The sequence below is a fragment of the Gaeumannomyces tritici genome, assembly GCF_000145635.1.
Source record: "Gaeumannomyces tritici R3-111a-1 unplaced genomic scaffold supercont2.2, whole genome shotgun sequence".
Lineage (NCBI taxonomy): Eukaryota > Fungi > Ascomycota > Sordariomycetes > Magnaporthales > Magnaporthaceae > Gaeumannomyces > Gaeumannomyces tritici.
In genome coordinates this window covers 7,147,754-7,170,158 of record NW_008804546.1, presented here as the reverse complement: position 1 = coordinate 7,170,158, position 22,405 = coordinate 7,147,754, and the positions used below count along the sequence as shown (strand labels likewise).

General features: G+C 58.7%; 6 protein-coding genes across 7 annotated transcripts; 2 read left to right on the top strand and 4 right to left on the bottom strand.

Moving 5' to 3' along the window:
* Window positions 1-3: 3 nt before the first annotated feature.
* GGTG_04969 lies at window positions 4-2,847 on the bottom strand. 2 transcript variants are annotated; one of them, XM_009222767.1, is made up of 5 exons: window positions 2,047-2,847; window positions 1,881-1,963; window positions 1,778-1,813; window positions 1,333-1,707; window positions 4-1,254 (listed from the first exon to the last, which is right to left on the bottom strand). In XM_009222767.1, exons 1-5 carry the CDS (start codon window positions 2,150-2,152, stop codon window positions 307-309), a joined length of 1,548 nt encoding a protein of 515 aa, XP_009221031.1. In that variant the 5' UTR covers window positions 2,153-2,847; the 3' UTR covers window positions 4-306. The 2 variants fall into 2 exon arrangements, with proteins under 2 accessions (XP_009221031.1, XP_009221032.1); XM_009222768.1 differs by having other exon boundaries at window positions 2,086-2,847.
* A 620-nt stretch (window positions 2,848-3,467) lies between these two features.
* Window positions 3,468-6,117, bottom strand: GGTG_04968 (UBX domain-containing protein 8). The gene is made up of 2 exons (XM_009222766.1): window positions 5,415-6,117; window positions 3,468-5,347 (listed from the first exon to the last, which is right to left on the bottom strand). The coding sequence occupies exons 1-2, from the start codon at window positions 5,550-5,552 to the stop codon at window positions 3,941-3,943; spliced, it is 1,545 nt and encodes a 514-aa protein (XP_009221030.1). The 5' UTR covers window positions 5,553-6,117; the 3' UTR covers window positions 3,468-3,940.
* Window positions 6,118-6,469: 352 nt separating this feature from the next.
* Window positions 6,470-11,685, top strand: GGTG_04967 (PAB-dependent poly(A)-specific ribonuclease subunit PAN3). Its single transcript, XM_009222765.1, has 7 exons — window positions 6,470-6,669; window positions 6,996-7,142; window positions 7,357-7,468; window positions 9,052-9,179; window positions 9,243-9,553; window positions 9,620-9,761; window positions 9,823-11,685. Exons 2-7 carry the CDS (start codon window positions 7,073-7,075, stop codon window positions 11,034-11,036), a joined length of 1,977 nt encoding a protein of 658 aa, XP_009221029.1. The 5' UTR covers window positions 6,470-6,669; window positions 6,996-7,072; the 3' UTR covers window positions 11,037-11,685.
* On the bottom strand, window positions 11,446-14,166 carry GGTG_04966 (pre-mRNA-splicing factor sap114). The gene is made up of 2 exons (XM_009222764.1): window positions 12,519-14,166; window positions 11,446-12,423 (listed from the first exon to the last, which is right to left on the bottom strand). The coding sequence occupies exons 1-2, from the start codon at window positions 13,801-13,803 to the stop codon at window positions 12,110-12,112; spliced, it is 1,599 nt and encodes a 532-aa protein (XP_009221028.1). The 5' UTR covers window positions 13,804-14,166; the 3' UTR covers window positions 11,446-12,109.
* An 831-nt stretch (window positions 14,167-14,997) lies between these two features.
* GGTG_04965 (hypothetical protein) lies at window positions 14,998-15,434 on the bottom strand (the record flags this gene model as incomplete). The annotated part of the gene is made up of 3 exons (XM_009222763.1): window positions 14,998-15,104; window positions 15,162-15,242; window positions 15,416-15,434. The coding sequence occupies 3 exons, from the start codon at window positions 15,432-15,434 to the stop codon at window positions 14,998-15,000; spliced, it is 207 nt and encodes a 68-aa protein (XP_009221027.1).
* A 1,945-nt stretch (window positions 15,435-17,379) lies between these two features.
* Window positions 17,380-21,391, top strand: GGTG_04964 (hypothetical protein). Its single transcript, XM_009222762.1, has 3 exons — window positions 17,380-18,900; window positions 18,962-19,338; window positions 19,408-21,391. Exons 1-3 carry the CDS (start codon window positions 17,550-17,552, stop codon window positions 20,722-20,724), a joined length of 3,045 nt encoding a protein of 1,014 aa, XP_009221026.1. The 5' UTR covers window positions 17,380-17,549; the 3' UTR covers window positions 20,725-21,391.
* Window positions 21,392-22,405: the final 1,014 nt, after the last annotated feature.

The window sequence follows — 22,405 nt, the reverse complement described above, 5'->3', positions numbered from 1 at the left end:
GGGGGGGGGGGGGGAAACGTAGTGGACTTTCTTGCTATTTGAGAAAGCAGAAAAGAAGGAGCAGAAGGAAAACGAAGAAATTCCAATCCAAAGTAGGGGTAAGGATGTATCGGACCTTTGATAGCACAACATCGCTCGAGTAGGAAGGAAGAAGAGGCGAAACATTCCAAGAGCTGTTCATGAGCTGGGAGCGGAGGAAAATAAAACATCGAATACCCCGCGCAACGCTTTGTCCGAGGACTGCACTCGCCATGAATACGGCAGCCTCTCCGCGTGTTCTCTTCACGACACCATCTCTCACCGAGACTAATAACGATTTACAGGCTGCTGTGGTGCTTTGGAGGCTTTTGCAGCGCCGCCAGGCCTCTGTCGATCATCGTCCGAGTCGTCGTACAGGTCCTCGGAGCCGCGCGTCATGCCCCTGCTCCTGCCGCCCGCTGCGGCGTTGTCGGACGCTGAACCCCCGAAGCCGCCCGGGTGGAACGGCTCCAGCGCTAGCCTTGGGGGCCCGTTGTCTGAGGGCTCGATCGGGGATACCGGCACCGGCGCTGGCGCCGCCCCTGGCCGTCCGGCGGCCGACAACGACCCCGCATCTCCGACGCGAGTCGAGGCACCGGCGCCGCTCGGCTCGTCGACGGGGTCGGCGAACGGGTCCTCCTCGGGCCTGGGAGTGCCGCTCGTGGACCTGCTCGGCCCGCCTTCGACTTGTTTGCCGACGGCTTTGCGGCTGCTCGGTTCAAACGACTGGAAGCCCATGCCGTTCTGCGGCGCCTCGGGCTGGGACCCGGTCGACCCGATCGTCAAGCCGGCGGTGGTCCTTTGGGGCGGCGCGCCGGCCGGCGGAGTCGTCTGATCGCCGGGACCCATATGCTTGCGGGCGTTGAGCACGGCGCGTTGGTGCTGGCTGAGGGCGGTCTGCAGCTGCTCGTTGGTGTCGATAAGGGACTCCATCGTGTCGTTGTCCGGGGCTGGGTTGTCGGCTGTCATGTAGCCCTGTATGGACCTGGAGGCGCTGAGGCAGCGGTCGGCAAACTCTTTGATCAGGTCGTTGTTGAGCACCTCGGCAGGCGGCGTGCAGGCCACGACCTGTTGCAGCAGCTTGGCTGATGTGCGCGCCTCCTCGAGCCGGTTGGCCAGCTCGATGGGTTCCGGCAGCTGCTTGTTCCTATGACTGCGAGCAAAGTAGTTCTGTGAGTGCGGGTTGTACGGCGGCCCGTCGCTCGGCATGCGCGGGGCAGCTTGTGGCGGTGGAACCTGGTTTTGGGTGCACACAACGGGCAACAGTCAGCGTGGTGTCCTAGTGTCATGGACAAGGCAAGAGGCGAAACGTACTCCGTAGGCCTTGTAGGCCTTCTCCTTTTCCTTCCGCCACATTTCTAGGATGAGGTTTAGGCCCTCGTCGTACGCCTTAGTAGCCTCAAAGGCATCCAGTGTCTCCATGAGCATCTGGCGGACAGACGCGTCACGGCCGTAGCGGAGCAGCTCCTTGGCGACGTCGACGAACTTCTTGTCGAGGGCGCGTGTGAAGGTCTGGCCGGGGTTGTCGGCTAGGATGCGGATGAGCATGATGGCATTGTACTGGAACGACGGCTTGGTCCAGAAATCCTTGTGCAGATACTTGCGGATGATGCGCGCGCACTCGGCCGCGGCGGCCGGGGAAGACTCGGCTGCGTCGACGATGGCGGGCAGAAAGGTCACCTCGTCGCCCTGTCAAGTGTCTCCTATCAGCCTCTGTGGGGCGCATGGGCAGCTCGACGGATGATTCGGAGGAACGTACCGCATTCTCGCGTCCTCCTGATTCGCAGAAACGCCGCTGTCAAGCAGCATAGTCTAGTCAGCCGCCGGCTCGCGCTCCTCTGTGTGTGACTGGCGATGCATACCACATTGCGAGAGGCGACAACCTCAGGCGTCTCGTCTGCGGGGTCGCCGCCTGACCCCGAACCGTTGGCATTACTGCTGTGCTCTGGTAGGGAGGACACGGAGCGTCTCGTTAGTTTCTTGGATGGGCGGTGGGCGACCGGAAGAGGCTTCAAGTGGTAGTGCTACCTATGCGCGCGCCAAATGGCCAGACAGTGGGGTTCGTACCGTTCGTCGCCTTCCTCTTGATGCCGCCAAGCACCTTGTTCATGCTCAGCCCTTTCATGGCCTTCATCGTTGCTCCGTACTCAGGCGATTCGTTCTTCGAGGTGTTTGTTATGGATTTTCGCAAGGCCGTGGCGGCCGATGTCGAGGGTGGTGTCGGTCTAAAGCAGCTCTCGTGGCTGGGGGTTGCCTGGAGGTGAGAGTGGTATTGGGGGTTGTCGTTGCAGCTCACGGGTGGGCTCCGCCTGCGGGAGAGGCGCCGAGATGGGGCGCCTGCGGAGCGGGCGGGTTTTGGTGATCCAGATTGATTGCGCTAGTAGGGCCGACAGTATGGGTGGGCGATGGATCTAGCTCGCCGCTCGCTTCAGGCGGTCGCAATTTCGCCGGTTCGAGTCACAGGCGCGCGCGCAGGATGTATTTTTTATCTTCGCGTAGTTCGTGGCAGCCGACGTGGCAGAGGCAGGGCGTTCGTTGTTCGGACACTGAAACTCGGAGTTGGCTGTTTTGGGCGGCTCGGTTTTGGGAACGACACCGAATTGATCGCGACGCTCAAGGTTCTTCCTTGCTTATGCTGCCGATTGTCAATTCGAAATGGGAGGGAACAGGCACACTGATATCTCCTTTGACCAAAGGGTAACAGTGGCGATGTATTAAAACCAAAGTCTACACCTGGCTTCGACTCTCCTGGTTCGTCACCAGAATATGATCTGCAAGCCCAACAAGACGCAAGCCGCAGTCGTCGGCCGTTTGCAAGGAGATGCAAGCTGCTGCGCTTTTCTAATTTGGGTGCTTCTCCATTGAACCGGCCGTTGTCCTTCCCTGCCCGCCACAGCACCGCCCACGAAACTGGGGTACAGAGACGGGCGACAGGCCCAAGCTCCCGAGGCGCGTCCCCGAGAATGTGGTAGCCTACGAGGGCGAGTGTGATGGGGCAGAGACCAACATGAGGCTCCTGGCACGCTGAAGAATCACCCAGTGCCGTGACGGTATTGGCCAACAGTGCCAAGAGCTAGCTTTTGGGGCTGTGCAGCATCAGAAAGACTCCACGTCCACGCAAGCTGGAATATCACAAGCTCCATCACCGCCATCACCAGACTCGTCGTCCGGCCCCGCTCACAGCGAACAAAGAGCGGCGCATGGGGCCACCACTCTCATCGGCGAGTCAGCATCTCATGGCACATCCAGTGCCAAAGATTGAACTTGGCCTTTTGGCTGTGAAATCCAGTCGGGGGAATTCACGCCTCATTGATATTGGCCTGGACTGCCCATCGTGATGCAGATGCCAGCCACACAGCCCCGGCGGGACTCGCGGCCCACCTCCACTTACTCTGCTCCGTCGCCTTAGTTCGGGGTCTTGTGCATGACGCCAGGGCAAAGGTAGTCGGTGTGGGCGCGAGTGTTTGCGTTTGTATTAAGTATCCTTAACCGCCTTTCTTATAGCGACTGTTGTTTCCCACTCTGAGACTGTGCAGCCAAAAAAGGAAAAAACTCGGCCGCCAAGAATGGTGTCACTCGGCATGTGGACACACTATCGTTATCTCTTGCCCGGGAAGACGCGCAGTGCGACGCCTCATACCACACAGCCCGGACGCAACCGGGACACAATGTCGGCCCCATCTTTAAAGCCCAAGATGCCGCCGTGGCCAGCCAAGCTGGGAATGCGTCGCCTCGGGATTCCGAGAAGTATCAGAGCTGGCGGGCGTGGCTTTCGGCCCAACATGGTGGTACTCTATTGTCCTCGGATTATGACAAAACAACAAAATATACCCCTGTAACCATGGCTTCATGGCAGCCTGGGAGAAGTGACCTGGGGATTGTCTAGATAAGCATACATGTAAGTCTTGGATCAACAGGGTTGTTATTCGTCGTCATCGTCGAACACCGTCGCCTCGACAATCAAATTGCCCGACCTCCCAATCTTCTTGCCCACCGTCTCTGTCTCACTGGGCTCGTACACCTCGCGCGGCATGACCGAGACGATGCGAAATTCGTACTCGTGCTTGTAGTTCACGGGCGGTCCCAGAGGCGCCTTCTCACTTCCCTCAACGCCGTAGCATTCGACGAATGCATACAGCTCCTCGATAGTCGTGTGTGCTGCGAACCGTCGCACGATCCTCCCGGCCCCAGTATTCTCCGGCATCATGAGCGCGAGGCGCACTACCTCCTTGCCATCACCGGCGGGCGGCTCCGGCGCGATCATGGCTGCACGCCATACCTTCCACTGGCTTCTAGCCTCGGCTCGCCGGGCGGCAGCTTCGGCCTCTTCCAAAGCCCGCTTCTCCGCCGCAGCAGCCTCGGCCTCCTGCTGACGTCTCAGTCTAGCCTTTTCGCGGTCCTTTGCGAGTGACCGCTCGTACGCAGAGTCTTGGTCCTCCCGCAGACTGCGAGCGGCTGCCTGCGCAACCCGCTCGGCCCGCACGCCATCCAGGTCCGGGGCGTGCTTGCCGATCGCAGTGCGAATACCGGCAAGAAAACGCTCCGCCGTCGTGGGGCCGATGGTCCGCTTGATGGTACCCATGCGTGTGCTGCCCTCCTTGGGCGTCAGGCACACAAGGCAGGAAAACGGGAACATGGTGCACTTGTATTCGTTGGCAACTTGATAAGCTTCCGAGTCAAGCACGTTTCCGCCCCATAGAAGAATATTGTTGGCGGGGTCCTTCACGTAGGCCATGACCTCGGGTGCCAACAAGACCTCGCGCACAAAAGTGTCCGTGTCGTCGTGTTCGGGGGACAGCAGCACAATCAGTAGAAACTTGAGCTCCCGTTTGGCGAGGTCGTAGGCTTGTGCAGACCCGCCGTCGAACCATGGCAGATCGTCCGCGCCATAAGTCTCCTCCATCTCGCGCTTGAATCGAGCAGCCGAGTCGCGCGGCATGAGCTGTCGCCGTCCGTACGTGCTCTTGGTCAGGGCAGTTCCGAGCGCCCGCGGCAGCAGTGGACGGGGAATAAAGGATAACAGGTGAAAGACAGTCCGGAACAGGATCCTTGACAGGCGGTACATGATATTGAATGGTGCCATGACGATGGAGAGTAGGAAGGGTGGCCTGTAGGTCGTCGTAGGTTGGGGAACAACCCTCGGAGCGGCTTCGGTCCTGTGTACGTGCCCGTCCGACGAGTTGTATCCTTCTAGGCTGTCTTGGAGGCTCTCGTACCGAATGGTGCCATTTGGTGGAACAACGGGGATCGAATTGTAGGCTTCTCGCTCAGCAATTGCCGCTGCTAGCGGATCGGGACCCTCACCGTCGAAGAACTTGGCGATCGCTATCTGAGATGTAGTATTTGGTGTCAGCAAGCCTGTCTCATCTAGGGTTCGCGGGCCGACCGGAGCATACTTGGGCGTTCCATTGTGACCTCTGGAGTAAAGGGATGGCATCCTTGACGTCTTGGTCCGTGATCATGGTGTATTGTTGGAGGGCCTCCTGTTGGCTGTCCGAGAGCCCAGACAGGTCTACATCGCCATTTTCCGCCATGGTTGGTGATGGGCCTGGATCACAGCGGGGTGAGGAGGGGTAGGGGGCGATGCACAGAGAATTGAAGGAGCGAAAAGTAAAAAATAACAACGAAGACCACAATTGCTGCCTGCCTGGACCGAGGGGCTCTCTCGAAGCTTGTTCCAGCTCCGGAGTAGAGCTCCCGCACAAACGACGGAATGACTGATGTCACCGGGCTGGAGCCTCGTCAAACGCCCATCAGCCGAGGTGGAGTTGCAGGGAGTGTGTCGGCGGGCGCCAGCGGGGATGCCGGTGGTGTCGAGGATCAAGGCTGGCGCGTTGGGTTGTGCAAAAGGACCAGTGGCGCCGTCTTGGTGCTGTGGCCAGACGAAGCAAGTGCAGCCAGTGCAGAAGGAGGGAAGTGTAGTCTGGGCTGCTGTAGCATGCGAAACTCTGATTCGTCCACGTTGGCCCAACGTCGGTTGAGCTGCAAAATGGGGTCGCCGTGTGTGGGATTTGTGTTTGCTGCGCTGCGTGACCAGGGACCACAAAGGGGATGCGGGTTGAGTGTCCTCAAGGCGCTACTTGCGTGAGTGTATGTTACCTCTACCAGCAGTGAAAACGCATCTAAACGGATCGATTGATTAGTGAGGTCGCGCAGGGAGGGGGGAAGCACTGATGGCCAGCTCACCTTGTAGGTAGGCCGATCCCGTGCGGCCTGCCCGCTCGCTTGGAAGCTCCTTGGGCCCACTATTGTTATGGAGATACCTCGGCGGCCAGCACATTCTGCCCCAAAGAAGCGGTGGTTGAGGTACTGTGCTAGCTCCACTCCTGTGTGCCTGAGAGCAGCAGGGGGCCGAGCCGATGGGCCGCCAAGGACCCAAGCGACCCCAAGGCCCCACCAGTGTCCTAGGCTGAGGAGGAAGGCGCGCGCTCGAGCCTCTGACTTCCACACGGCGGCCGAAGCGACGGCAACTTCGTCCCGCCGCAACTACACCAGCGAGGACGCCCACTGCCAATTATCGTGAAAATCTGCAGCAACCCGCCGTGACCCCAGACGCTGCCACCAACGCCAGGGCGCCGCCGCGACGCTGGGATTCTCGCGAATGACGGCCCCCGACACTTGGTTACAATGGGAAATGTTTGCCAAAGTCCAGTAAGCCGCGAAACCCGCTCTCGACACCGGCAAAGTTGCCGCCGCCGCCCCACTTGCGCCGACCGCTTTGTCGTCCTGTGTCTCCCCTCGCGCCGTGCCGCCCTCGCCATCCCGTGCCTGCCTCGCCCCTCGGCCCCTCCCCCTGCCTCCGCCGGCGGCAATCACGAACAGTAGTCGAGCTCCTGTCGTTGGGTTGGGGCGGCGCCTGACCCGCTGCTGCCAAGCCGACCCTTCCCTCCCCCTCAGCCCAGCTTGTACATCCACACGCACCCACGCAACCTCTCCGTTCCGGCTCATGCTGACGTGACACGAGCGAGCGGCATAAGGGCATCGTAGAGCGGGTCAAGGGGGAGCGTCTTCTTTGAATTGACCTTGTGCCCCAGTCTGGGCAGCCTCGTGCGCCATGGCGACCACACGCTACAACTCCAACGACTTTCGCCGGCAGCTCGGCTCGCCGAGGCCCAAAGGCCGTGGTACGTCGCTTCCTCGGTCCTCCTGTCATGTCCTCTACCCCCTTTGCGTTACTCGCACCTGGCTGGCGACTTAACCTCCGCACTCTCCTGTCGATATAGCAGTGGCCTTGGGCAGGTCGCCGCCCCCACAAACTACAGCGAGACGCGCCGTGCTTCCTTACACATGCTTTAACACCAAACTAACCGTCGGACCCGTGTCCATACGTGTGAGCAGATACCAAAGACACACTTTGCCGAAACATCCTTATATACGGCCACTGCCGCTACGAAGACACCGGTTGCGCCTTCAGTCACGACCAGTCAAAGAAATCGCCCAAAACAGACACGTAGGTCCTTCCTCCACGCTCGCCCCTATGCATTCCACATCACCTTCCCCCGCCCGTCAACCCCTGTTATTCCTGTTCCTCTCATCTCTCCACCTGCCCTATCAACTCCCACGCGCCCATACGATTATCGACGAATGCGCCCGGCTTTGGCTGCCCCGAGACACTCGCGCCTGATCGCTCGACACGCCTGCCATCATTGGGCCGCTTTGCATGCTGCGGCCGCTCGCATGTCACTCGCCTCGACTTCGGTCAGGGGGAGCATGGAAATATCAAACCGCAAACCTACACAAGTACGCCCACCACCGATATCGATATCCCGTTGCCATCGTTCCCGCGACAGCAGTCCTACGATTTGCCTACAGTATACTTCAAGGACAACCGTTGTTCTTCAGCGAGATGGAGCAGACCGGAGGTGCGGACTCCGTCTCCCTCCCACGAGAACGCCCCGCGACTCCGTTTCCGCGCTCGTTTGCTGCGGTTGCCGCTGGGCTTGGGGGCAAGGGGAATGTGCTTCATTCGCTCAGCCGTCCTTCGCCCCAAAACGACCCAGTTTCACAACAGAGTGTGCCGCACCCACAAGGCTGCCCGATATCACTGGCAACAGCCTCCGAGGCGCAGAACGCGGAACACACGAAGCAGACACCCTCGTTGACCCCTGGCGGACGTCCACTTGTCTCTATCTTGAGTAAAGGGGGTCGGTCTCCTCGGATCCCCCGCCAAACTGTATCAGCCCCGATACCTCCCAACCTAGAGCCTCATGCGGGTGCATTCCCAAGGACCGCGGATAGCTCAGTCCAGCAGTACAGCACGCCTGCCTGCACTCCTAAACCGAAGTCAGCGCCACCAACTCGAAGTCCCACCCCACATATTACACCAAAACGGCTACGCAGCCTTCACAGACCCCGGACGGAGCCCGCTGCCAGTTTGGCCCGGTGGCTGCCGCCGAGCGAAACCTCTACTCCCATTAGCGGGCCCCCAACGCCAGCCAGAATTCCTAGCTAGAACCAAGGAATGAGAAACCGGCGGCGCCTCCCTGGGCGAAACACTGCCATCCAGAGTGGCTCGACCGAGCTGGCCCTGCCGGACAAGATCGGTTCTCTGGACCGTTCGCTCCCAGCGCGCGAGCCTATCAGAGGCATAATATCTGAACGGGGCTTCGGGGAGATGAGATCAGTCAGCCTCTTTGCTCCCTCCGTGGTAGAGTTTCCTGCTAGCTCAGCATCAAGTGCCACGGTAAACGGGCCTTGCGGTCTCGGCGAAAATTTCGCTTTGAACCGTTTTACCGGAGATGATCTCCCAAGGCTGGATCCATCTGCGCAGCCTTCGACGCGCTTATCATCCTCGGAGTCAGACCTTCCCCAGCCGGCCACCCAGTCTTCTACAGAACGGGGCCTCTCTATCATGTCGCCGCCTCGCCATCCGCTGCATTCGTCATTGACGCTCCCATCTCGACAACTTTCTGCACTTTCTCCTGCCTTCGCGCCGCGTCCTCGGCAGGGGACCAGGTCCTGCGAGGGGCCGGTCTCCAGCGATAATTTGGAACTCAGCCATTGGTTCCCCCGATATGCTAACAGCGAAAATAGATCCACCAAAAAGGCGTTGAATGTAGAATCGGCCCCCTTTACCCCTGCCGCTTCGCAGCAACCCGCAAAAAAGACTTTCTCATCTTCTCACGCTGCCAGCGCTGCTGTTTTCACTCCCCGAGCGTCAGGTAGGCATCAAACCGCAGCCGGAGAGAGCGAAGACGGTGCTTCAAGCTCACGAGGTTCTCCAGCTGCCACACCCTCAGTAACGCCCCACCCGCCAGAGGTTGAAATACCCTCAGTGACGACGACGCCGAGCGCCTTCAGCAATGTTGGTTCTATCAGAGAGTTTACTCCGCAGCACTACGACATCGGGACAAACGGAGTGGCCACTGTCCAGGATGCCGGACTCAACTACGACCCATTTACCATGGGCCCTGTAACCAACTCCCTGCCCACGCCGCAGTATAACCCCTATGCTAATGACCACTCTGGCCTGGTCAACCACGGCGGCGCATTCTATCCTGGCGGCCAGTCTGGGTTTACTGCCCCATTACAGCCGGTATGCTTTCTGTCTCCGCGTCTCCGCGCAGTAACCGGCTAGCCGCTGACGTGCAAACGCTGCCAGCAATACCACCTCTACGCTCCAGTTGGCCCTTACAAGGATGATCTGCAGCCATGGCAACGTTCAACCTACGACTTCTTCATGCCCGAAAAACTGAGGGAAGACATACAGAAAAAGGCGCATGCGGCTCTCCAGGTCATGCCTCGTAAGTTGCCGCAACCGGGCCTGGGATTCGGCAAGCCTGCTGACTTTAACCCGCACCCAAGCTGCAACCCAACTGCCCCAGCTGGCCAACTACCACTCGCTAGTTCCTCTTGACAAGATCGCTCGCAAGACGTCTGGCATCTTCAGCTACACGAGCTGGGTGTACAAGGCGATCTCGAGCAAGACGGGCAGGATGTACTGCCTGAGACGCCTTGAGGGCTTCAAGGTGTCCAATGAGAACATCCTGCGGCCGGTCAAGGAGTGGAAGAAGATTAGCAACGGAAACATAGTGACGCTTCACGACGCCTTCACGAACAGGGCATTCGGCGACAGCTCCCTCATGTTTGCCCAAGACTACCACCCGCTCTCGGAGACACTAGCGGAGCACCACTTCCCAAGCGCCCAAAAGGGCCAGTTCCGTAATCCAGTCCCAGCCACAGAGAGCATCTTATGGAGCTACATCGTTCAGATCTCCAACGCGCTGCGGGCGATACACTCGGCGAACCTCGCAGCCCGCTGTGTGGATCTCAGCAAGATCATTCTGACGGAGAAGAACCGGATACGACTGAGCGCATGTGGTATCCTCGATGTTGTCAATTTCGAAACCCCAAAGCCGTTGGCGGAGCTCCAGCAGGAGGACTTTGTCGCGTTCGGCAAGGTGATCGTGTCTTTGGCCACGCACACGCTGCCCATCAGTCTCAATCTGGCCACGGCAGTCGAGCAGATGGGTAGGAACCACTCGATGGCGCTCAAAGAGACTGTCCTTTGGCTGCTGAACCCGCCACAGGCAGGGGCGAGCAAATCGGTAGACAACCTCCTGACGGGCATCAACCACCACCTGGCCACAGCCTTTGATCAGAAACAGCGCCAGTCGGACGCCCTCTACTCGGAGCTCTACCGTGAGGTCGAGAACGGGCGGGCGGCCCGGCTAATGTTGAAGCTCGGGGTCGTTAACGAGCGCCTCGAGTTTGAGGGGGATCCGCGGTGGTCCGAGAACGGGGACCGCTACATGATTAAGCTATTTCGCGACTTTGTGTTCCACCAAGTTGACGCGCAAGGGCAGCCTGTGCTGGACATGGGCCACATGCTCCGCTGTCTGGCCAAACTGGACGCCGGGGTCGACGAGCGGATCCGACTGACCAGCCGCGACAGCGATACCGACTTCATCGTGAGCTACAAGGATCTCGGGAGGGCCATTAACAGTGCCTTCAGCGACCTTGCCAAGGTCAGGAGTCAGGGGCACCCGCCACACCAGGCTCATCGTGATAGGTACTAGAATACCTGGATGAGGGGCCCCTGATGCAATGCCACGGCTAGCACACGAGTACCCAGGACCAAGCGATCTTCTGTTACCAGAAATCCGCAGTAGTGCCGTCCTTTTCGGACTTCTCCGAGACGGGTCGAGAGGCCGGTGATGGAGGTCTCGTCACCCCTAAGCCCTTGTTTGTCTGCTTCTTATTCAGCCCTCATATACAGCTCTCTGGCTTCCATGGCTAGAATTGGTATAGCAACAAGACTCTGAGATTGGCTACGGCGGAGGAAACGATGTGGAATATAGCCTGGAGTGGACAGAGACGAAAAGCGGGCGGATAAAGGAATGGAAGGGAGGGGAGAAATGGAAACTTGTCGAGCGAGTATGCGGATGAGAAGGCAGACGTTTTATATATCGCGATCACCTTGTTTAACATGACTGTAGCGTTTGTTTGATTGTTTGTTTGTTTGGTTATGACATGGTTTCAGGTGTTGCTAGCAAGCGGCAGGGCGTGGTGCCTTGAGCGCCACGCCCATGGACTTGGTGTGTGCTGAAGGCATGATGACTCTTGCATAGCGAAGCACGTATGGTCGGCACCAATTCAAGCCCAGTCGAGATCCCGTCCGTTCATGCCAGAATGTTTGCACCCCAAATGGCCAGTTCCGGTGTGGAAGCTGTGTAGCGATTCCTCGGTGTATGTATTCTTCATGTGGTCGTGTAGCTGTGGTCCATCAATTTCTGGTCGCTTCCTTCACAGTATCCCCACAGCCGCAACGCAGCAAAAATCACCTTCACTATATAAACATGATGACATTATACGACAAAGACAAGGTTATCACTGGAGTAAGCTGGGTCGCCCCCTTTCTTCATGCTTCGTGTCCGCCGGAGTATTCTTGCTCGGAAGAATCGGTATAATTTCGGCGATTTTGTTCAATGTATCCCAATAGATAGAGAAAGAAAGACGACAGCACAAGCATGTGAAGTTGAAGTGACACTGCGGAGCCCGAGCCGCTCAGAGGGCAGCGGCCCCGGCGCTTTTGTTTGCCACGGCCATGATTCTCGGATGGGGAAACAAAAAGCAGCCGCGAGCAACAGACCTAGTCCTTCCGCTCGCCAAACTTTTGCTGGATCGCGCGTATCTGCTCCTCGACGTTGACGTTCTGCAGGTGCGCGATGTGGGCCTGGCTCTTGCCGTCCGGATTGCCGTCGTAGCTGTTGATGGTCGCCTTTTTGCGGCGCGCCATCTCCTCCTCGGACAGCGGCTGGCCCGTCACGCTGTCGAAGACGTCGGTGCGCTGGCTGGCCAGCCGCTTCAGGTTGTTGGCGGCGTCGGCCGTCGCCATGTTGGTGGTGGCGTAGCGCGACTCGGCCTTTGCCTTTTGCTCCTTCCACCTCGGGTCCAGGAGCTCGACTGTCGTGTGCCGATGTGGTTAGCATTCTGCCCGTCCCATGTTCCATCGGGCTGAGCGGGGGTAGTAGTAGTAGCCCTGTGGGAGCAAAACTTACTTCGCATGTGCTCCTCCAGCTCCGACATGAGGACCTGCTCGTTACACCTCGGGCAGATGGCCATCTGCCCCGCCGCCTTGACGCCGCGGGCGGCTGCTTTGGGCACGTAGTTCTCCTTGATCTTGACGGGCGCCGCGCTCGGCCTGGCCTGCGCCTGCGCCTCGTGGGCGCGGGCCCGCGCCTGCTCGCGCTCCTGTATCCTCCGGACCTCCTCCTCGTCCTGGACCGGGCCGGCGTACCCGCGTTGTTGCTGCGGGGACGGCCCGGGGTGGACCGGGAGGTCGAGCGCGTTCTGCTGCGGCTGCGGCTGCGCCGGCTGCGGCCTGACCGGGTGGGCGTTGTAGTCTGTGTCCTCGAAGGGGAAGGCCTCCTCGATGCGCAGGGCGCTGAGGGAGAAATTCTTCTTCTCCTCGAGCGAGGCGTACTGGATGTCGTTGAGGGTCGTGGGAGGCGGGAGGGCGATGGACTCGTCGGCCTCGGAGAAGGTGATGGTCTCGACGACGACAAAGTCGTTCCAGTCGATGCGCGCAAAGTCGTCTTTCTTCTTCTCCTCGAGCGCCTCCTCCTTCTGGCGCTGCTGCGCCTGCCAGGCGGAGTAGGCGGTGCGCTGCCGTGCGCGCTCGAGCACGCTGAAGCGGTCCTCGGCGTTGCGGCGCAGGGCGGCGACTCGGACCTCCTGGGCGCGCGAGCCGTCGCCGCCCATGCCGTCCTCCTTGAGTATGGTGGCGTACTGGTCGACGGTGTGCTGGAAGAAGTTGTGGAAGGTGTGGTTCGGGATAAGGAACTGAAACTGTGGGTTCTTGGCCTCGCGTTGGGCAAGCTGGGTCTGGAACTGGCGGCCGTTGCGGGCAATGAAGAGGGCTGTCAAGCGCAGCACCTCGACGTCCTTTTGGTTCATTCGCGGCATCTTGGCCGAGAACTCAAAGTCGGGCGGTTTCGGCGGGCCCTTGTCCTCGACCTCGACGGCCTCGGCCTGTTTTACCGCTTCACTCGCGCGCCCGGCGGCGACGGCGGTGCCGCGCCCGGCCTTGTACTCCGCCTTGCGCCATTCGTAGTACGGGTGGTAGGGGTCGTCACTGTTGACAACGAAGCCGAACTTTGAATTGTTGCCGTGGTTCTCCCGCAGGCGCTGCTCTATGCCCACACCTCCACGGACCACGTAGCCGGCCGTCTTCTCGATGACCTCGCGGATCTCGCCCGGCGGCGGGATGATGACGCCCTCGGGCGGTTTGATGCTATCCAGCTGTGCCGCGGCCACCGCCGCCGCTTCCCCGTTCGCCGCCATCTCAATGAGCAACTGTTGGGTTCCCCTCGCTCCCGAGGCTCCTCCCCAGTTCCTCCTTCGATCACTCTCTCGCTCTCCCCCTCGTCGCACCCCGCCGGGGTCTTGCGAAATTCAGATGGCCGCCGTGGTGGATCCGGCTAAGAACGCAGGTCGCGTGAGAGAGCGAGACGTCGTAAAAAGCCTCCGTCCGAGTGCCGGAGCGTGTCGCAAACGAGAGAGCCCGAGTGGCAACGGCGACAGGGGAGTGAGCGGTGGGTTTGCCTCGAAATGTCGGGTCGAGGCGGCCGGTTCGGGCTTGCTGGACGGGTCGGCGGTCGATGGGTCCCTGCAACGCGACTTTGATTTCTCGGGCGCGATCCAATCGAATCTGCGCCGCTGTTGGTCAAGCGCTCCGTCTTGCACCGTGTCACGTGTAGAGGCTGAGCGGGTGCTTCCCCGGTCGTGTGGCGTTGTGGCTGGTCTCAACGACCCCCTGAGCGCGCCGCTTGTGTCTGAGCACCTCTGTGCGTTGGACCTCGCTTCATCCAATCCAACCAAGCACTCCGCAACATCTGACCATAAACAGAAAGTTTGTCGACCCAATCGCAGGGGCAATCGCGTTCCAGATTGACATTTGGCAGCGGCAGGAATTGCATTCTACACCTCCGTTTCTCCATATCCGGGCTTAGACAACAGTGACAGGCGCAGCACTAGAAACCGCCTTGCCTCTGCCAGAGAGCCCAGGACGACAGCAGCTTATTAGCAGATTGAACAAGACTCCTTTGACAGCTGCAACAACAATACAATGCAGCCACACAAGTACATTATGCTGATATGTTAAGAACAAGCATGGCGCTACCTGCTGTTTTACTGTATGGCTTAGATAATATAGTGAAGGAAGAGGCGAAGTACAAAATATCCCTACATAACCCCTCGTGTAGACGCCGTTTCCCGTAAGGCAGTGGATACTATCCTCCTGCCACGTAGGTCTAGACAGTAGCTCTATCTTTCGACTACTGGGGCTCTCGCTGGTGACTGAAGGAGTGGGGCCCCACATGATTATTTATTGGTGATCGGGATACCGCGGGGCAACAATATTAAACTGGCAGAAGGTTAGGATCCGCCCGCGATCACTGGGAAGATACTGACGGTCTGAATGTTTTTAACGCCGGATCAGATGTCCTCTTCTAGAAGAGAATATCTGCGTCATGTTTGTTAACGTTCGGAGCCGTGGGTATGACCCTGGGCGGGTGCGGAACCTGCGGTTCGTGCCAGGCCCCAGTACCAAACGAGGTGAAAGAGGAACATACCACCACCACCAACTATGACAAGGGTAGGCTATTCTCCCTCTAGGTACAGGCACACGAAGGATTACTTACCATTGTATTCTGGCAAGCTTTCGCGATCCACGCTGCCAAGGCCTCCCATGAATCCAGGACTGACATAGCTATCGGTACCCGCTGAAGATAGTGGTCAATAATGTAGAAGCGTGGTTGTTAAAGCATTGCTAAGTGCTGAAGAAGTGTCCACCTTTATGGTGATGCCAGCGGAGGCGTGTGTTTCTAGTTTGTCAGTACATACCTTTAACGCTTGGAAACCCATCCTCCCGCGCCCCAACGATCGCAATACTTACGCACCAAGCCAACAAGCATTGCTCACTCAGGGACATACGAGTACCTATTCAATCCCAGAGGTTCCATGGATATAAATGATCGTAAATGGACCATAATGTGAGCAGTTGCTGCAAGCCTGTCCGAACCTAATCGCAGGCTATCTACATATGTCACCCCGGGGCTGCTATTGACAAATCTGGACCGGTCGTCGGCGTTGTTAAATGGGTGCCGACTTCGTTCTGCTCACTGATTGAAGTATGGCTCTATGCCCTCCAGATATTGAAGCATCTCAGGGCAGGTACATATGCTACAGCAGAGAAGTGACAGCAGGTTCACTGTCGATGCGGACAGGCAAGCCTTGCACGGCCTCGAGATAAATGTGGGCATAATATGCCAGATACCTCTTTGTAGATATCCCTGCTGTCATGTGTTTGGTGATGATCAACTTCCAGACTTCCACTGGTCTCCAAGGATGGCGCACATTACAAGTTATTCTCCGACGCGGTATAGAGAACCACTGCGACAAAACATTGGACGTATCTGGACAAGACCATCGTCAGCGCCATGTTGTTCCAGCCGCGGCTCTGTACTTCAAAAATTCGGATCGCACCGGCAAAGTTGGTGCCGTGGTCTGGTAGAGGGGTTGTTACTGCGGGGCCCATGTCTAGATGTAAACAAGAGGAGAAGCCACCGGATCGCTAGGTGTGTCCGTTTACCTGCCGCTTTCCCTCATGTCACTCTCCAAAGCAATATGCGAATGCCACAGCCGGCAAACCATGGCTTAGGAAAGAGGGCTCGATAGCGGTGCACAAAGTTTCATGGCTGTCAGTGGCTCATCCTGTGACCTTGCCCTGCAAGTAAGGGCCCCTGGACTTCGGACTAGTTCAAAACTTGGCGACGACCAGCGGGCAAAACCCGGGATCCGGGGGTTCGAGGATATACGTCAAAATTTAACTGCCCATGATGTGCCAGGACCGAGGGCACAAGCTTATCTTGTAATAAGCAGCATTTCGGGCAGTATTTGGGGTTACTAATTGCCTATTGTCCTGCGCGGGTTGTGGGGTGTCCGCATCTGGACAGAACACCGTTGGGTTCGCGATACCCAGCCCCTCAAAAAGCAACTAAGGGGCTTATCTCAAAACGGACATGTACTTTGCGTGATACTTCACGTTTCAAGGGAAATGTGAGGACCTCCACGAAGCCAAAACATGCAGGCGAGGATATAGCTAGCCGGGAGACTCGTGTGTAAATTCGCCAGAGAGAGTTCAACAGCCCTGACGTGAGCTCGCTCGCACCACCACCCCCAACTCTAGCCTAGCTCATCGCTTCCACAAACGGCCACTGGTAATGGCCACAACGCGCAGTCAACGGCAAAACACGTAGGCGCGGAATTCCACGGCAAACACAAACAGCAGCCGCGGACGGGCCCGGACTGTACGACAGCATCCCTCTCGTCCAGGTCCATGCTTTTCGGGGTATGCGGTGTATTCATGTCGGTACCCGGCGCCGACAGCTTGGAGGTTGATATTGTGTGAGCCTGTTTGGTAGTGGTGATGGTGGCGATGGTGGTGATGGTGATGAATAGGGACATGGCCTATTCTGTTGTTATTGTCTCGGCAGCATCACGCCAAGGCTTACCTATTGTGGCGGAGATAGGTCCAGTCTTCTGTGAGGAAGGTTTGCGGCCCGGCGTCTCATTGGCTCTCAGGGGCTGGTCGCTCGCGTCTGCCCGGAGGGGGCCGGACTGCTTGCTCCTATTGTGGCTATTGAGTGCCTGCCTTGCCGGCCAGTCTGGGGTGGAGGCGGCGTCGAGGGCCCCTTCCTGGCCGTTTATTGTGCCTGTCTTCAATAGAGAGTGGGCACTTGATACGGTGTGGGTGGCCCGGATGCAGGCCCAGCCTTCTTCTTAAATAGGCGGGGGGTCCGTTGCTTTTTTCTCGTGCACGCCAGACGACCTCCATCTCCCTCCGCTCCACCCAGCAATGCACGCCACAAACCCATGCTGAGTCTTGGTGCGCCTTCGCCCTTCACACGTCGCGTTTGGCTTGTGCCACCCGCCGTTTCCCAAGTCCCCTCAACCGCCACCGCCCAGAACACCACCACCAACGACTCCGTCGCCAATAAATCTCGCCCCGACGCGTCGCTCCCCTCTATATGGACGACCGATCCTCCGCAACACCCGAAATCGCCGCAATTTGTCGCGTCCCCCCCGCCGAGATGGCCGACCTGCTCGCGCTGGACTCTGAGTCCAGCTTTGCTGGCGCGCCGACAGACTCGAGCTCCAACGCCGCGTCCTTGAGCTCAACACCGCCCACCAGCGTCTCCGACAGCATCAGCCTGGCCTCGGAGCCCCAGAAACCAGAAATTGAGACGGTAATTGCCCTGCTGGAGCAGCCTAGTATCATCTCCGTCCCCGGCGCCGACGCCGAGCGCGCCACCCCCCTCATCGATGCCGTCCGCTCCCAGACCCCCTGCCAAGAACCCACGCCCACGCGTCCCCGTCGCTCTCGCGCCTCAGCACCAGTCTATAACATTGCGAAGCTGAGCGGAACCGACCGACATGCAAGGCGGCGCTCAAAAGGAGACGTGGTCAGGGATGGGCCAAGGGGAACCGTCCTGGCGTCGCAAGCCGCCATCGATGCTGTATTTGTCGCCCCTGAGCCTGCAGAGGAGAACGAGATAGTGGTTGAGCACCTTGGGGACACCACCAATGACGCTGCCACATCTCTGGACCGCGACTGGTCCGTCGATCGCCTCAACACCCCCAAGTCAGTTCGAACACAGCCCCGCAGAGAGACCGCAAAGTCCGCATCAAGAATCGCGACTAGAAAGTCAATCAAGACTTCGACCCCGGAAATCTCGCGCAGGTCGACCCGCCTGTCGGGCCCAGTGACCGAGTCGCTGGCCACCCAACTCGCCAACATGGGCAAGCGCGCGCGCAAGGCCTTTGAGCAGACACACCCCACCATCCTCAGAGAGTTGAAGCGACTAGCAGACACGAAGGAGTTTGCCAAGGTTGAGGACGAGCCGGTTCTGCAAACTGTCTGGCGCAATGGAAAGTTCTATGATCCCAGAGTCGCTGCCGCTGAGGAGAAGGCCAAGGCCGAGGCCGCCAAGCAGGCAAAGGCTGAGCTGGAGAAACAGGCCAGTCTCGATGCGCAAGAGGACCTGTCGCGCAAGAAGGCGCAGGCGCAGGCGGACGCTGACGCCGCCGATGCGTCTGCAAAATTAGAGAGACGTCCCAAGAAGTGGCTGGAGAAGGGCCTCTATGCTGGACAGGATGCGCCGCGCGACCCCCTTGCCGGTCTCTCGGGCGCCGACAAGAAACTGCTTTCCCAGCTACCAGAGTTTTCGGAACCTGTGCTTTCTAATACGGCCCTGCCGTTCCCCATGTTTGGCGGCCTCCGTCTTTTGCTCGGTGGCCGCGACTTCAAACTCCCCTTCGATGTGTGCCACCCCTTGATGGACCAGCCAAAGCCCAAGGAGTGGCGCAAGATTACGAAGAGTGAGCATATCTACCCCGCACTAGACAGGCACCATGGACTTGTGTTGACGCTCATCTACAGGTCGGTTCGTGGGCGATTCACTGTCCTACTGGAAGAAAAATACGTACTACGACCGCTCGGTGTGTGTATGCACGCCCGCCGACGGCTGCGGTGAGCACTGCCTGAACCGCTCAGTCCTGTACGAATGCAACGAGGGGAACTGCAATGTCGGCCGCGAGCTCTGCAAGAACCGTGCATTCCAGGATTTGCAGGACCGCACCAAGACGGGCGGCAGCTACCGTGTCGGCGTCGAGGTGTACCACACGGGCGACCGTGGCTTCGGGGTCCGCGCGAACCGCTGCTTCGAGCCTGGCCAGATTATCATGGAGTACGCCGGTGAGATCATCACAGAGGAAGAGTGTGACCGCCGCATGAATGAGGTCTACAAGGACAAACAGGTACGTATTGTCAGGGCAGGAAAAGGGTGTCACGTGAGCAAACCGTCTGACCGAGTCTCGATGCGACAGTGTTACTATCTGATGTCGTTCGACCAGAACATGATTCTCGATGCTACTACTGGCAGCATCGCGAGGTTTGTAAACCATTCGTGTTCTCCAAACTGCCGCATGATCAAATGGATCGTCTCGGGCGTGCCCAGGATGGCCCTTTTTGCTGGCGACCGCCAGATCCAGACCGGAGATGAGCTCACATACGACTACAACTTCGACCCCTTTTCCGCTAAGAACGTGCAAAAGTGTCTTTGCGGTAGCAACAACTGCCGTGGCGTGCTCGGGCCCAAGACGCGAAACGACAATGCCAAGAAGGCGGCGGCGGCGGCGGCGGCAGCGGCGAAGGACTCGGTTGGCGCCAAGGTCAAGGCGGGTAAGCGCAAGATCAAGGAGCTGCTGAGTGCCCCTGGCGACGATGAGTCCGAAACCGCTAGCATGAAGAAGCGAAAGCTGCAGGCTGGAGAGGGCCTCAAGCGCTCGCTCTCGTCGGCGAGCCTGAAGGTTACCCAGGGAGCCGCCAAGCTCAAGCGCAGCGTGTCATCCATCACCGTTACTACCACGAAGGCGGCCGTAGCGCTCATGACGGGCTCATCATCTGCGAGCACATCTGGCACGCCTCGCTCGGGCAAGGGGAGCATCAAGAAGTCGGTGACGCGCCGCGCCAGCACGTCAACGCTGCTCAGCAAGGTCATGAAAAACAAGGGCTCGCCCAGGTCCAAGGCAAAGACATCGTCAGCGAGCTCGGTCGGCAAGAGGAATTCGGCCCCGGTACTTAAAAATTCAGAAACCATCGTGGCTGCCACGCCCACGGGAGGGAAGGGGAGAGCCACGAAGGCCAAGACGCCATCGTCGCGCAGGAAGAGCGGGAAGGGCGAGATTGAAGTCAGGGTTCGCGAGCCTGCAGCCGGCTCACCGCGCAGTCGTAAGCCCTCGGCCAAAGCACTTGCCGCAGCGGCGGACGAGATCAACGTGGCTTCGTCGGCGCTCAGGCCCACATCGGGTGGCGGCGTGAAAAAGAACCGGAAGACGACGTCTCCTAGCGCCAAAACGAAGGCCGTAGCGTCCAAACTCACAAGAACCAAGTCGATGAGGCAGACTTTGGTCTCGGCCTTTTCCGGAGCGCGCAAGACCACGGGATCATGGCGGCGCAAGAGCACCCGGAGCACCGTCAGCGAGGAGGACGCATATGCGATCCCCTCCACCCCAGAGCCCGAGGAGGCGGACCACGAGCCAGCACAAATGCCTCGGTCTCCTCCAGCCGCCGGCCGCAGCGGGATTGACATTAGGGCTCGCTACGCGCAGGTCCGTTTGGTGCCCAAGGACGATGACGAGTGAACGCCACCTGTCGATGGGAGCAGAAGAGAGGCCCAGAGATGGCAGGCATTGGCCGGCGCCCGCCTCGATTTGAGAGGCACCGCAAGGCACCGCCCACATCGAGAGCCCGCACGTCCTAGATAACTCGGGTGGCCAGGCCTGTTGTATCACAGCGACCTTACTCTGCTAGGATTCAACCTCCTGACAAGGTCCGCTGCGTGACGTGTCGCCTTTTGCTGCGTCATTGTTCAACAGCCGTGAAGGAAGCCGTGCCGCCACTGGTTGGCCAACTTACGTCGAGTGCAGCGGATATGAGGTGGATATACTATTATCTAATTTTTCGCAACTTTTGTTTCTTGCTTGGGGAATAGCCTCGTCTCATCTGTAGTTTAGCTTTCTCTGGTTTTGACAGCTGGCACTGGCGCACTATCTTTATTGATCTTGGTTTTATTTTTTGTCCTTTTCACCCCCCCTTTTTTTTGTTTTCGTCTCCTTTGAGTGGTGATCCGCTGTCTCCTTCCGTCTGGGCTGTTGCGGAAAAAAGGAGGGCTTGGGAGGGGTGGAAATGTCTCAAAGGGTGGTACATGCGCGGATCTCTGGGCTGGCCACTTTGGGCATCAAATAGGTCGAGGGGGCGATAGAAAGTCCGTTTTCAAGTGCCTGAGTAGCGTGATGATGTGCCTATCCCCAAGTGAATGTCCTTAGTCGACATCGGTGGTGAAGAATTGTACACATCGTTGCCTTCCGAGACGACTTCATAGTCTTACTGCCCCATCTGGCGATCGTGCTGCCTTGCTTTGTTGGTTACCAAGATAACTCTACGCTACCCGGAGTGCCCGCCAAGTCAGCGAGGAGGGCCACTCAAGGCACTCTATTCGTCGTCGGTCTTTGCCCTCCTGTCCGCTCCCGAGACCTGCAGCAGCGCCTCTATTGGCTTCTGGCGGGTTGGACGGAGCGACTCGGTGCAGCGCATGCGCACCTTTTTTGTCCCTATTCGTTTCCATCTCTTTTTCTTGTTCCTATAGCCCTCCTCCTTGGGCATATGCTTGACTGGCACGGCAGGCGGACCTCGAGTCCGACAGCGGGAGTCCCTCCACAGGCGGGCTGCATAGGCTTTCGTCCGTCAGCGGCTATTCTTGCATCTGCCGGTTACATGGCCACAGGGCCAGTCGTCTACATCCCTCCGTGGTCACGGGTGGCGACATATGGCGGCGGTGGCTGGATGGTAAGAGAGACCTCACGGATAGATAACAGAAGCGAGGTCGGGGAGGGCAAAAAAAGTAAAATGAAAATACGGAAGGATCTGATATATGATACAAGCGCAAAAGCAGCCAGCCAGACACACGGAAGGCAGTGAAAGCCCGCGGTGCAACAAGGACTTCGCGGGAAAGGAAGAAGGGATGCCACGTGTAACCGTCCACAAGGAGCACCCATGTGGTGGTTTCACCGACCCTTTTGCCGTCCGTCACACACGCCCACGACACCAACCAACCCTCCCTGCCCGGCGTACCTACCCACACGCCCCCTCCCTCCAACCCTCCCTCACGCGCGTCGTCGAGGTATACATACATACATGGCAAGCGCAGGATCGGATGAGAAAATGGGGAGTCTCAGCTCACCCACCCACACACACACACACACACACACACACACACACACACACACACACACACACACACACACACACACACACACACTACAC

What these genes read in the sequence shown, in the direction of transcription:
- GGTG_04969 (XM_009222767.1), bottom strand. Translation starts at nt 2,152, where the DNA reads ATGAAGGCCATGAAAGGGCTGAGCATGAACAAGGTGCTTGGCGGCATC. An exon ending in TTGTCGCCTCTCGCAATGTG is followed by an intron (nt 1,814 to 1,880) that starts GTATGCATCGCC and finishes GCTGCTTGACAG; the next exon opens with CGGCGTTTCTGCGAATCAGG. An exon ending in AGGCCTACAAGGCCTACGGA is followed by an intron (nt 1,255 to 1,332) that starts GTACGTTTCGCC and finishes ACCCAAAACCAG; the next exon opens with GTTCCACCGCCACAAGCTGC.
- GGTG_04968 (XM_009222766.1), bottom strand. Translation starts at nt 5,552, where the DNA reads ATGGCGGAAAATGGCGATGTAGACCTGTCTGGGCTCTCGGACAGCCAA. An exon ending in GGTCACAATGGAACGCCCAA is followed by an intron (nt 5,348 to 5,414) that starts GTATGCTCCGGT and finishes ACTACATCTCAG; the next exon opens with ATAGCGATCGCCAAGTTCTT.
- GGTG_04967 (XM_009222765.1), top strand. Translation starts at nt 7,073, where the DNA reads ATGGCGACCACACGCTACAACTCCAACGACTTTCGCCGGCAGCTCGGC. An exon ending in AAATCGCCCAAAACAGACAC is followed by an intron (nt 7,469 to 9,051) that starts GTAGGTCCTTCC and finishes CAGCGAAAATAG; the next exon opens with ATCCACCAAAAAGGCGTTGA. An exon ending in TTACTGCCCCATTACAGCCG is followed by an intron (nt 9,554 to 9,619) that starts GTATGCTTTCTG and finishes AAACGCTGCCAG; the next exon opens with CAATACCACCTCTACGCTCC.
- GGTG_04966 (XM_009222764.1), bottom strand. Translation starts at nt 13,803, where the DNA reads ATGGCGGCGAACGGGGAAGCGGCGGCGGTGGCCGCGGCACAGCTGGAT. An exon ending in GCTGGAGGAGCACATGCGAA is followed by an intron (nt 12,424 to 12,518) that starts GTAAGTTTTGCT and finishes GGCACACGACAG; the next exon opens with TCGAGCTCCTGGACCCGAGG.
- GGTG_04964 (XM_009222762.1), top strand. Translation starts at nt 17,550, where the DNA reads ATGGACGACCGATCCTCCGCAACACCCGAAATCGCCGCAATTTGTCGC. An exon ending in GTGGCGCAAGATTACGAAGA is followed by an intron (nt 18,901 to 18,961) that starts GTGAGCATATCT and finishes GCTCATCTACAG; the next exon opens with GTCGGTTCGTGGGCGATTCA. An exon ending in AGGTCTACAAGGACAAACAG is followed by an intron (nt 19,339 to 19,407) that starts GTACGTATTGTC and finishes TCGATGCGACAG; the next exon opens with TGTTACTATCTGATGTCGTT.